The sequence below is a fragment of the Myotis yumanensis genome, unplaced genomic scaffold (genome assembly GCF_028538775.1).
Source record: "Myotis yumanensis isolate MYYU_CA2020_CCGP unplaced genomic scaffold, mMyoYum1.0.hap1 SCAF_1, whole genome shotgun sequence".
Lineage (NCBI taxonomy): Eukaryota > Metazoa > Chordata > Mammalia > Chiroptera > Vespertilionidae > Myotis > Myotis yumanensis.
The window spans coordinates 140,583,629-140,596,420 of NW_027223752.1; the positions used below are offsets into that span (position 1 = coordinate 140,583,629).

At 43.1% G+C, this 12,792-nt stretch overlaps 1 protein-coding gene across 2 annotated transcripts in view; it reads right to left on the reverse strand.

Annotated features, from left to right (window-relative positions):
- TRDMT1 (tRNA aspartic acid methyltransferase 1) overlaps positions 1 to 12,792 on the reverse strand; it is a 61,084-nt gene that overhangs the window by 32,842 nt on the left and 15,450 nt on the right. Inside the window, exon 2 of one of the 2 annotated variants that reach the window (XM_070408032.1) lies at positions 6,622 to 6,731. In XM_070408032.1, coding sequence (XP_070264133.1) covers positions 6,622 to 6,731 — 110 coding nt within the window. Of the gene's footprint in view, positions 1 to 6,153; positions 6,302 to 6,621; positions 6,732 to 12,792 lie in introns of those variants that run through there. The other variant, XM_070408040.1, reaches the window with a different exon arrangement.

Sequence of the window (12,792 nt, forward strand, 5' to 3'; positions counted from 1 at the left end):
TTATTTCTTGGTGTTTATAACTTTTATTTTGCTACTATAAATATAAACTTTATTCTATATATTTTCTAACGTACTTTGCTTACATATAGTAAGTTGCTGGCTATCATATCTTCGTAATAAGCCTATTTATTTATTGAATTTATTAAGGTGACATTGGTTAATAAAATTATACACGTTTCAGGTATTCAACTCTACAATGCACCATCTGTATATTGTACTGTGGGTTTATCACCTCAAGTCTCCTTCCATCATCAGTTATCTCCCCTTACCTTCTTCTACCTCCCCCACACCCCTGCTCCCCTCTGGCAGTCACCATACTGTTGTCTGTGTCATGAGTCTTTCTTTTATTTCCCCATTGCTTAATCCCTTCATCCTTCTCATCTAGGCCTGAAACCCCTCCCCTATGACAGATGTCAGTTTCTTCTCTATATCCATGAGTCTGGTTTTCATGCTGTTTGTTAGTTTATTTTGGTCATTAGATTCCACATATAAATGAAATCATATGGCACTTGTCTTTCTCTACTCAGCCTCCTCATTAAGTGCAACAATTGTTCCTCATACTATTTTTAGTTAACTATTAAATACTAGGGGCCTGGTGCACGAAATTTGTGCACTGGCGGGCGGGGGGGGGGGGGGGGCTTCAGCCCAGCCTGCCCCCTCTCACATACTGAGAGCCCTCAGGGGATGTCCTACTGACGGCTTAGGCCCACTCCCTGCCCCCCTTGGGGAGTGGGCCTAAGCCACAGTCTGGCCTCCCTTTGTGGGAGGTGACCGGGCTGATCAGGGGAAGGCACCAGTCCCATCACCCCGCTGCTGCAGCCACTGCCAGTCACCGCAGCCAGTAAGGTGTTTTCATCAACACAGACTTGTCCCTTCACCATGAAAAAATGACAACTTTCTTTAGGCATTTTCAAGATGTGTCTTTCATAGGATATGACATTTCTTTCTTTCTTTTTTTTTTTTTTAATCCTCACCTGAGGATATGTTTCCATTGATTTTTAGAGAATGTGGAAGAGAAAGGGAAAGACAGAGAGAAACATCAAAGTGAGAGGAACACTTTGATTGGTTGCCTCCTGCATGAGCCCAGACCTGGGCCCCGGCCAGGGAGGAGCCTGCAACCTAGGTACGTGCTCTTGGTCAGAACTGAACCTAGACCCTGCAGTTGGCAGGCCAAGGCATTATCCAATGAACCAAACCAGCTAGGGCAGGATATGACATTTCTTAGCCCTCCAGCAGCGGACCTTTGTGTTTTTCTCCAGGAGTGTGCTGGAAAACCCTAGATTACCTTTTTGGATTCTTATTACCCAAGTTACTATAATATTACCAGTGGCATACAGGGAGATTAGCCAATGAGCGGTCAGAAAAGGTTCTCTACGATTGCCGGGCAGGGGATCCCCAAGCCCCTCCGATCCCTGCTCCAACCCTGCCCAAGCCCCTGCGATCACCGGCTCCTCCCCTGCCTAGGCCCCTGCGAATGCCGGCTCCACCCCTGCCAGGACCCTGCAATCGCCGGCTCTGCACCTGCCCAGGCATGGAGCCTCTGGTCAAGGCTGCAGGCCTGGACAGGGGACCCCCAGACCTTTCCGATTGTCAGCTCCGCCCCTGCCCCACTGCAGCCTCTGGTCAAGGCTGCAGGCCTGGGCAAGGGACCCCCAGACCTATGCTTTGCCAGCTCCGCCCCGCCCAGGCCCCTGCGATCTCTGGCTCTACCCCTGCCCAGGCCCCTACGACCGCTGGCTCAGCCCTTGCCCCCTTTGATCACCAGCTCTGCCACTCGGTCCCCCCCCCTGCCTCCCCTGCCACCTTCCTGGTCAACAGGCCTGGACACTTCAGCAGTGGGGCTGAGGGGACTGGGCCACACCATCTTTGTGATGGAGCAATGGAGTGATGACTAATTTGCATATTACTCTTTTATTAGATAGAATACTAATAGCTCCTGTGCTATTTTTAGCACATTTTGTGTTTTTCAAGCATATACAATTATTCTTTGGAATCCTCCTTAGCATTTATAGGTATTTCTCTTGTGTGAGTGCATTAGCTAATATTCAAAACAATATTAAATAATAGTTCAAATCCTTCTCTTTTTTATTATTTTAATGAGAATGCTTTTTTGAAGATTCTCCATTTAACATGTACTGGATTTAGAGATATGTATATATTTGTGTGTATGTGTTTAAAAACAAATATAGACACATGCATGTGCACACATAAAACCAGTAAGTGTCATATATATATTTTGTGGTATTATTCATTTGTTCTAATTTGCTGAGAGATTAAAAATGATCAGGAAGATACTGGATTTTGTCAAATGTTTCCTAACATACAGCTTTGCTCTTTCTAATTATTAACATGTTGATTAATATTAATAGAATTTCTCTATATTAAACTACTTTTGTATTCCCAAAACAAAATTCATTTTGGTTATGCTCTATTATTCTTTTAATGTGCTTCAGAAGTATTTAATTATATTTTACTCAGAATTACTGAGTTTATATTCATAAAATAATGGTTTCCCTATTTTGTGGCATATAGAAGATATTCAATAAAATTCACTGAGTGGGTATTTCTTACCATTTCCTGCCCTATAAACTCTGATGTTATTTTGTACATGAATACACATGAGAATGAAACCTTAAGGATTGCAATTTTCATCATTATAAAGTAACTTTCTAAGACTCTTAAATGCTTTTTGCCTTAAAGTCCATCTTTTCTAATATTAATTCTGAAACCCCTGTTGTCCTTTGTTGCCACTTGCCTAGTGTTTGTCCACTTTTTAGGTACAATATGATGTTCATTAAACAATGTTCATCAATTAATTCACTAATATTTCAGAGTATCTAGCATATGCCAGGTATTGTGCTAGGTGTGGGAATACAAAAATGAACATACAAACATGGTTTCCACTCTCATATAGTTTATATAGTAGTGACTAAATAAATTACAGATTTTAGTTTTATTACTAGTGATCTTTATAACTGAGGAATCTGGTCCTGGTTAAAAACTTGTATGTGATTTTTTTAGGCGCATATATAGGCAATTACAAAGGCTGTGCCCAGCAGGGAAAGGCTTCACTGGGTAAGCTGTCCCAATACTCCAGAACTGGTGCATGGCCAGTGCATCTTAGTCTCAGAGGGAGACTGCAGTCAAGGTCTTGGGCCTCTTGGCCAGTCACGCTCTTCACATATTTGTATTTCTAGGTGTCTTTAGCTGAGGCCTTGGGCAGAGGTCCTCTTCAGGCGCCATCTATTTCTGCCAAAACCTCCTTACAGGAGGGAGAAACCTTGAAGATACTTCTCCCCTCTTTGACTAACAGCACTTTCCACACCTAGCCTGACCCTCCCACCCCCGACCTTCCACAACACTAAGGGCTCCCTCAACAGTGGGCTGGCCCCCATATCTGTGCTGATCGACCAACTCTACCAATGTGCTATTATAGGGGGAAATAAAACAGGGGGTGTGTGCATATGCTTTGCTTTTTCAGAGACTTGCTTTTATCAACACAGTATGTGATTAAGGCTTCACTCTTCCATTTTGCCATGTTGCTTTTATCAGCTATCAAACCTCTGACAGCTCAGTTGTCTTTCCCAGCTCAGCTGAGCTCTTTACAATAACATTAAATATTGTCCTAAAAATCTATAGCTGCATTTACTTTTCAAAGAATAGACATAGTTTTTGAGTCTCATTTTCCTTTTCTACTCTAATTACATTATTATTTCTTTACTGCAACAGTTTATATATTCACCTTGATTTCTAACCATAATTTCTTTCCTAACAAGGCAGCTTCATTCCTAGGTTTTCTACTTTGATTCATCTATTGCTTAGATTAAGTGACTGAGTCTTTTTTTTTTCAAAGCACTATGGGTACTGTAGTTCATGAGTTGCTGTAGGTTTTTGTTTCAGGAATTTTTTCATCTATTTCATTTAATATTTTTGTTCCATTTGTTTTATCATCTTCAGAGGTACTAATTACGTTTATCATGCATCACTTTTGTCTTTAGTAATTATTCATTCGGCAACATTCTGATCTGTATACTTTTCCATTTATTTTGCTTTATTTTTCTCAAAATCCATTATTTTTTCAACTTTGACATGACTTTCATTTCTATAATCATTTCATTTTTTCCCTGTTTCGTTTTTTCCAAACCCTGATACTTTTCAATTCCTACTATTTATTGTCTTGTTGCTTTTTGAGCTGTTATATATGCTTGAGTTCTTGTTTTGAAGATATCACGTTTTATTTTAATGCTTCAAGCTCCTGGAGATGTGCTTGAAATTTTATTGTTTCTTAACATAATTTTTCTGTTGTATATTCTGCTTTTTATATGTCCCTTCCCTTATTTAAAACATACTATCTTAGTATAGCCTCCAACTGGTTCCTTTCTAATTATTATTCATTTTTTAATGAAGGTTACGTGAATCTAGAACTTTGCTAAAAGATAGGTGAAACTGTGGCAGCTCTATTCAGAATAACCACACTGTCCCCAGGAAGAACCCGCTGTGTCCTTTAACCTAAGAGCGTGCCTCTGGCCCTGATCCATGTTCTCATATTCAGGGCAGGCAGGAAGCCTGCAGAGGCTGCAATGACTCTTTCAGCCCAGTTATCTATATTTTTAAATCTCTCTTCTGACTTTGAACAAACAATCGCTGAGTATATTTTGTTTTCTCCCTTACCATTCTTTCCTTTTTAATTTTGCACAAACTACGTAGAGGTTTGCATGCAATTTTGCCACCGTCATTCAATTTTGTCCCAACTCCACTGCACTGACACTATTTTCCATGGTTTTTTGTTGTAGCTTATGGCTAAATCCTATTTTAATTAGTAATGATTTTCCATCCTCTCTTTTCTCTTCTTATTTCTATTAGGAAAATAAATAAAGTTTTGGAGTAGAAATCTATTTTCTATGCCACATTCAATCAGTCATCCCAAAGAAAATGGTTTACAAATCCAACTTCTGCTCTAAATAGTAAGTTCTTAAAGGCAAAGACTATATCTTAGTCATATTCAACTTCCCTTGAGAAGTTGAATGCCTTTCATAAAGCAAATGTTCAAATGATGAGTATATGTGGTTCTATAACTTAAAATCCCTAAAGCCTCTCATTACTCCTAAGTTCTCCATTAACTTTGTATCCCTTTTCAAATATGAGGTGGAATCTATCAATAGAAAAAGACCCAGCAATGAAAGAGATGATGAAATTATCCAAGATTTTACAACAGTCATTATCAATATTATCAATTTGTTCAAAGACATAAAGGAAAACAAAAACATGAGGAGACAAATTTAAAATATGAAAAAGAACTGAAACTTTCATTTCTAAAAATGAAAAAGAAAATAACTGAAATGAAAAATTACACAATGAAAAATAAAACACACAAAACCCTGAATATATAGCAATAGTGTCTTCCAGTAGAATGATATGAATACATACTAGTATATATATGTATATTAGTGTGTATATATATAATGGCCAGATTATTATGACCACCTGTCGTTTGTAGGCAAATTAGCTATAATTTCGCACTGAAGTTGCTAGAGGGCCAGACCATTATAAACGTCTGAATAGCACAACATACCTAAGTATTGTCGCTGATCATGTTGATGGCGTATCCCAATGGAGATGGCTTCTTCCAACAAGACAATGTGCCATGCCACGGTGCTCATATTGTGCAGGAGTGGTTTCAAGAACATGAGGGAGACTTTACCTTGCTTAGGTGGCCCCCACAATCACCAGATCTCAATCCAATTGAGCATTTGTGGGATGAAGTTAAAAGAGCAATCAGACAGCTGGTTCCACAACCATCAAATCTCACAGAACTGGACAGTGCTATCCATCAGGCATGGTGTCAGATTCTTCGCATCACCTTTCAACATCTCATGGAGTCAATGCCAAGAAGAATTACCGCAGTATTGAAGGCAAAAGGTGGCCCAACGAAGTATTGATGAGGTGGTCATAATAATCTGGCCATACACACACACACACACACACACACACACAGACACATACACAAAATCATAGGTAAGTGAAGATAGTACGCGGCCTTCACCTGACACAAGAACAGTGCTTAGTAACCGCCAGCTTTTAGTGCTGTGACTCGTGCACTGGTGGGGGTAGGCCTGCGGGAATCAGCCCGCTGTGGGAGCGCCGTGCACTGACCTCCAGGGGGCAGCTCCTGCGTTGAGCATCTGGTTGAATGGTCATTCTGGTCATTCCACTGTTTGGTCACTGGGCTTTATTACATAGGACTAGAGGCCCGTTGCAAGAAGAGATTCGTGCAATAGGCCTTCCCTTCCCCTGGCTGCCAGCACCGGTTTTCCTCCAGCACCCGGGACCCAGGCCTTTGCTCCAGCCACTCGCTCCAGCTGCAGCAGAGAAGCCAAGCCTCTTCAGCCATCAGTCTTCGCTCTATGCCTGCGTATGCAAATTAACCACCATCTTTGTTGGGTTAATTTGCATACTCATCCGATTGGCTGGTGGGCACAGCGGAGTGACACCAATTTGCATGTTTCCTTTTTATTAGTGTAGACAACGTATCATTGAATTAAGATAATAGTATCTTGCAGTGTTTTTCAATCACATCCTCCTTGCTATATGCTTATTAAAGTAATAATAATAGCTACTCACTTCAATTGTCTTGGCTAGTAACTGTGTTTGAGGAAAATTATACTTGTATACTTCATTAGCAACATCGTTTACATCAATGGCAGCCACCACATGTGCAGGTATACCGCTTTCTGTAATGAGAAATGGAATATCTTAAAATGTAAAGTACTTAACATCCATTTTTTCATTATAGAGAAGTCAAAATAATGAATTTTGTAGTACATTTCCTCAATTCTTCAATTATCTAGTTCAGTGATTTTCAACCATTGTGCCACAAAAACTTTTAAAACATGCAATACCTGGCTATTTAGTCAGGGGCACTGATTCTTTTTCCTTAGGTTGTCAAATAAAAAAATGAAAACAGTTAACACAATAGCTGTGCAGTGTGAATGAATCAAAATTATACCTATTTTTTTGGCAGATCGGCAAAAAATATATTTTTTGGTGTACTGCAGAATTCTAGTAATTAGTTTATGTGTGCCAGGAGATGAAAAGGTTGAAAATTGCTGATCTAGTTGAATTTCAGATTATCAACTAACGACCAGCCCAGGTATGAAGTGGAATATTTAGTACCTCTGGTTCATCTCTCTAACAGCATTCCAAAGCTAAAAGTAAGATTAAAATGTTTTAGTCATTATCTCTTATATTTTGCTTCCCACCCTCCATTAAGATATATATTTATGAGTTAAATAGAAGGTTTTCCTAAGTTAAACCAAAAATAGGAAACAGAAATATATTCTTAAAAGCCATATCACTTGGAACCTTAGATAAATAACTATTATTTGTTCCTCACCTTCTAACATCAATACAAAGCTGCTCCCAATACCACTGATAATGCTTTTCAGTAAGTTTTTTTTTAAGTAATAGGCTGATTGAGATATAACTCACATGACACAAAATTCACCCATTTAAGATTTAGGTAAGCTTTTAAATGAGATGAACAATTAATTGGCATCCAAATGTAAAAAGTTCACAGACCAAATATTAAAAATCTGAACAGAATGGGAGAGAATATAAGAAGAGTAAGGAAAATAATTACAAGGGCATACCTTCAACTGTCTTGCTGCTAAAGAAAAGCATGTTGAAAATGCTTTCAGATTCAGAAAATTCCGCCATAGTCTTTAAATGGCAATCAAAATTTGAACTACTAGCATGTAAGAGTAACTGCTGTTACATTTTGCAATTACCATCTTCTTTGCCCTTCTTCCCCAAAACACACTATGTGTTTACTCTGTTCCAAGTCAAGGGAAAAATTGAAGAGTTTTCAAAATAAAAGTATTTCAGACCTCTTAGGAAAACCATCAGAGAAAATATTACAAAAGTACATAGTAGCTTCCAATACCTATTTCTTTAATACTCATTTGCTGTTAATAGCTTAGATAACCCAAGTATCAAAAAAAAAAAATAGGATGTGAGGAGCTAGGGTTCATGAAGTAGGCATCCTATCTAATAAAAGAGAAACATGGTAATTAGCCATACGGCCGCTACCCTTCCCATTGGCTAATCAGTGAGATATGCATATTAACTGCCAGCCAAGATGGCAGCCGGCAGCCAGGCAGCTTGAAGCGAACAGGGAGGCTTGCTTGCTCCAGTGATGGCAGACTCCAACGTTCCCCGTCTGCCTTGCCGGCCTCTCAGCTGCAACTCTAAGCAACTATGTTGCAAATATAGACGCTAAACAAAACCCCAGAAACCAGCTTTAGTCAGCCAGGCTTCAGCCAGCCGGACCGCAACATTGTATCAAATACAGAAGTTAAACAAAGGCCAGAAACCGGATTTTAGCAGCCGAGGCCTCAGAGCTAAAGCTGGCCCAGAATAAAAAAAAAAAAAGAAAAGAAAAAAAGGACAGGTTGGGAGCTTCAGTCACACGCCAGCCTGAAAACGGCCCTCAGCCCCTCACCCAGACTGGCCAGGCACCCCAGTGGGGACCCCCACCCTGATCCAGGACACACTTCAGGGCAAACCAGCCGGCTCCCACCCGTGCACCAGGCCTCTATCCTGTATAGTAAAAGGGTAATATGCCTCCCGGCACCGGGATCAGGGTGACAGGGTGCAGCGCCCAAACCCCCTGATTGCCCTGGAGCTCTGTGTGTGACAGGGGGCGGGGCCACAACCTCCCTATCCGCCCTGCTCTGTTTTTGACAGGGGAAGGCACCCCAACCCCCCGATCGGCCCTGTTCTGTGCCTGATAGGGGGGAGCTCCCCAATCCCCTGATCAGCCCTGGTCTGTGCCTGATAGGGGGGAGCTCCCCAGCGCCCTGATCGCCCTGTGGCTCTGTGTGTGACAGGGTGCAGCGCCCTAACCCCCTGATCGGCCCTGCTCTGTGTGTGACAGGGTGCAGCGCCCCAACCCCCTGATCGGCCCTGCTCTGTGGGAGATAGAGGGCGGCGCCCCAACCCCCCTATCAGCCCTGCTCTGTGTGTGACGGGGTAGAGCCATAACCTCCCCATCGGCCCTGCCCTGAGTGTGACAGTGGTGGCGCCCCAACCCCCTGATCGGCCCTACTCTGTGGGTGATAGAGGGCGGCGCCCCAACCCCCCTATCGGCCCTACTCTGTGAGTGACAGGGGGGATCTCCTCAACCCCCTGATGGGCCCTGCTCTGTGACAGGGGGGAGCTTCTCAACCCCCTGATGCGCCCTGCTCTGTGCATGACAGGGGGCAGCGCCCCAACTGCCCAACCGGCCCTGCTCTGAGCCCAACCAGGGGCTGCACCTAGGGATTGGGCCTGCCCTCTGCCACCCGGGAGCAGGCCTAAGCCAGCAGGTCATTATCTCCTGAGGAGTCCCAGACTGCAAGAGGGCACAGGATGGGCTGAGGAACCCCCCCGAGTGCACAAATTTTTGTGCACCGGGCCTCTCATCTATAATAAAAGCATAATATGCTAATTAGACTGGACGACCTTCCAGATGAAGCCGGGGCTGCGAAGGAAGCCTGGGTCCCGGGTGCCAGAGGGAAGCCAGTGCCAGCAGCCAGGGGAAGGAAGGCCTACTCTTGCACGAATTTCGTCTAGACATAAAACACAAGATGGGGCAACAGAGAAGGCTCACACATTTAGAAATCACAACCATACACTGAGGCCTAGAGGAGATGATGCCAGAGAGAAAAAAGGGGCATGTATGTCTCTTAAGTAAATATATACTCCCTCTGTCCCATAATAATAGTAGCAGTTGATGAATGTAATTTGTCCCATAATAATAGTAGCAAAAGAAAATATAGAACACAACATTTATTATCAAAAAACTAGATAAAATTAAACAATAAATTAAAAATAGTACTCCTAATTTTTATTTTGAGTGTTCAGATAGTTTCTGAATTTTTCAATAATTTCGTTACTGCATTTTAAACTTATAGGTAAGATCCCTTGGCTGCGAAGCTTTGCTTTCCTTATATGCGTGAGCTTAAAATTATTGGAGACATCGTTCTTCATTGCTTCTAGCATAACTTGTTGAACTGACAGAAACGTATTATCCAGTATTTCAGGAGAAATATAATCAAAGGCTAATATGGTGCCTCTTCTGCCAAGAGGAATATGTCTAAGTTTTTCAAGTTTTTCTCCATAATCTTTGCATTTACGTCCACAGTTTTGTTTTTTCAAAGAATCACCATTAGTATAAGATTCTCTTTGACAATTATTTTCAGAAGCACGTTTCCAAATTCTTGATATGGTCATTCTGTTGCACTTAAATTGTTTTGCAGCTAATGTAATTGGACCTTTCTGCAACTTTTCCTTTTTCTTTTGATGCACCAAGAACTGGACAATCGCAACTCGATCTTTGCTTGAAAACTCTCTTTTTTTCATCTTACTTTTACAATGGGTTGATATTCAACTGAAATAAAACAATTGATTTCGATCAGTGGATGAAATTAGAAAAATAGTTATAATTCGTAATAATTAGATTAACCTAAAAATTGAAAGATGTGTCAAAACAAATGACAGATGTCATGAAACATTGATTTTGATTGAAGGCTTGACAATTTTGAACTACAACATAACTTACAGCTGCATTCGCCAATAATTCCCATTTAATTATTCACTTGCTACTAATATTATGGGACAAAGGGTGTACTAAATATATACTGGGCTCAAAACACTAGGTTAGGACCAATTATCTCCTAGGTACCCTGCTGCCTTGTATACAGGTCCCAGGAAACTTTGAATTCCTGTTAGTAATATCACAGGTGGCTACCTCCAGTTGAGTGTAAATTAAATAACTAATTACTTGCCATAATCTAATCTAATAAAAGAGAAACATGCAAATAAACTGTACCTTTGCTCTGCCCCAAGCCACGCTCACCAGCCAATCAGAGCAACTATATGCAAATTAACCCAATCAAGATGGTGGCTGGCAGCCACGGAGCTGGAGCAAGCAGGAGGCTTGGTTGTCCCGGTGATGGAGGAAGCCAAGCTTCCTGCCTGCCCTGGCCGGCTGTGGCCTCTGCTAAAGGCAACAAAGTTTCAATTATAGAAGATAAATAAATCCCAGATACCTGCTTCCAGCCAGCCTACACTGGGAGCTTGGGTGGCTGGGGGTCATAGCCAGCCTGCAAGCAGCCATCAGCCCCTCACCCAGGCTGGCCACGCACCCTAGCAGGGATCCCCAACCTGCAGGGGCTGTGGCCAGCCTGAAAACAGCCATCAGCCCCTCACCCAGGCTGGCCAGGCACCCCAGGGGACCCCCCACCCTGCAGGGGCTGTGGCCAGCCTGCAAACAGTCATCAGCCCCTCACCCAGGCTGGCCAGGCACCCCAGCAGGACCCCTACTCCCTGAAGGGGGTGTGGTCAACCTGAAAATGGCCCTCAGTCCCTCACCCAGGCTGGCCAGGCACTCCAGCAGGGACCCCCACCTTGAAGGGGGTGTGGCCAGTCTGAAAACAGCCCTCAGCCCCTCACCCAGGCTGGCCAGGCACCCCAGGGGACCCCCGACCCTGCAGGGGCTGTGGCCAGCCTGCAAACAGTCATCAGCCCCTCACCCAGGCTGGCCAGGCACCCCAGCAGGACCCCCACTCCCTGAAGGGGGTGTGGTCAACCTGAAAATGGCCCTCAGTCCCTCACCCAGACTGGCCAGGCACTCCAGCAGGGACCCCCACCTTGAAGGGGGTGTGGCCAGTCTGAAAACAGCCCTCAGCCCCTCACCCAGGCTGGCCAGGCACCCCAGTGGGACTCCCACCCTGATCCGGGACACCATTCAGGGCAAACCAGCCAGCCCCCACCCATGCACCAGTCATATAATAAAAGGGTAATATGCAAATTGACACTAACAGCAGAACAACTGGGAATGACTGGTCACTATGACACACACTGACCACCAGGGTGCAGACGCTTAATGCAGGAGCTGCCTCCTGGTGGTCAGTGCGCTCCCACAAAGGGAGCTTTGCTCAGCCACAAGCCAGGCTGACGGCTGCCAGCACAGCAGTGATGGCGGGAGCCCCTCCTGCCTCCTCAGCAGCACTAAGGATGTCCAACTGCAGCTTAGGCCTGGTCCCCACTGGCAAGTGGACATCCCCTGAGGGTTCCTGGGCTGCCAGATGGATGTCTGACTGCCGCTCCTTAGGGGAGTGGGCCTAAGCCAGCAGGTGGACATCCCCCGAGGGGTCCCAGACTGTGAGAGGGCACAGGCCAGGCTGAGGGACGCCCCCCCATGCACAAATTTTTGTGCACTGGGCCTCTAGTATAAAATAAAGATATAAACTATATCTTTGTCAAAAGCATCAGAGAGATCTTGAAACATAAATAAAAAAGGCTTTTAAACAATAAAAAAATTAGTATATAAAGATCACTTTGCAAAATCACCTATTATAATTCAGGTCAAGAACTAAGCTACTACTAACCATCATAAAAGCTCAGAATTAAATAAACTTCACTGAATAATTTAATTGTTTTGCTAAATAAAAGATGTAATTTGCAATATAGGCAACAAACTGAAAGTGCCTGGAGTTGGTTAATACAATTATTTAAGCAAGCAAGAGTCATGCACGCACGCACAAACACACACACACAGCATTTAAACAGCAATAATGTTCCTTCTTTTTCTGATCACTCTTTCTGGAAAGATTGTGTGGAAGTGTCACTCTGCTTAGTAGTAGCGAAAAAGTACATTTCTTCTTTTCCTTCTTTACAATTTATTTTCTGATCTACATCTCATATAGGTGAGTAATTACTTGAATTACCTCCTTAAAAGCACACCTGAGA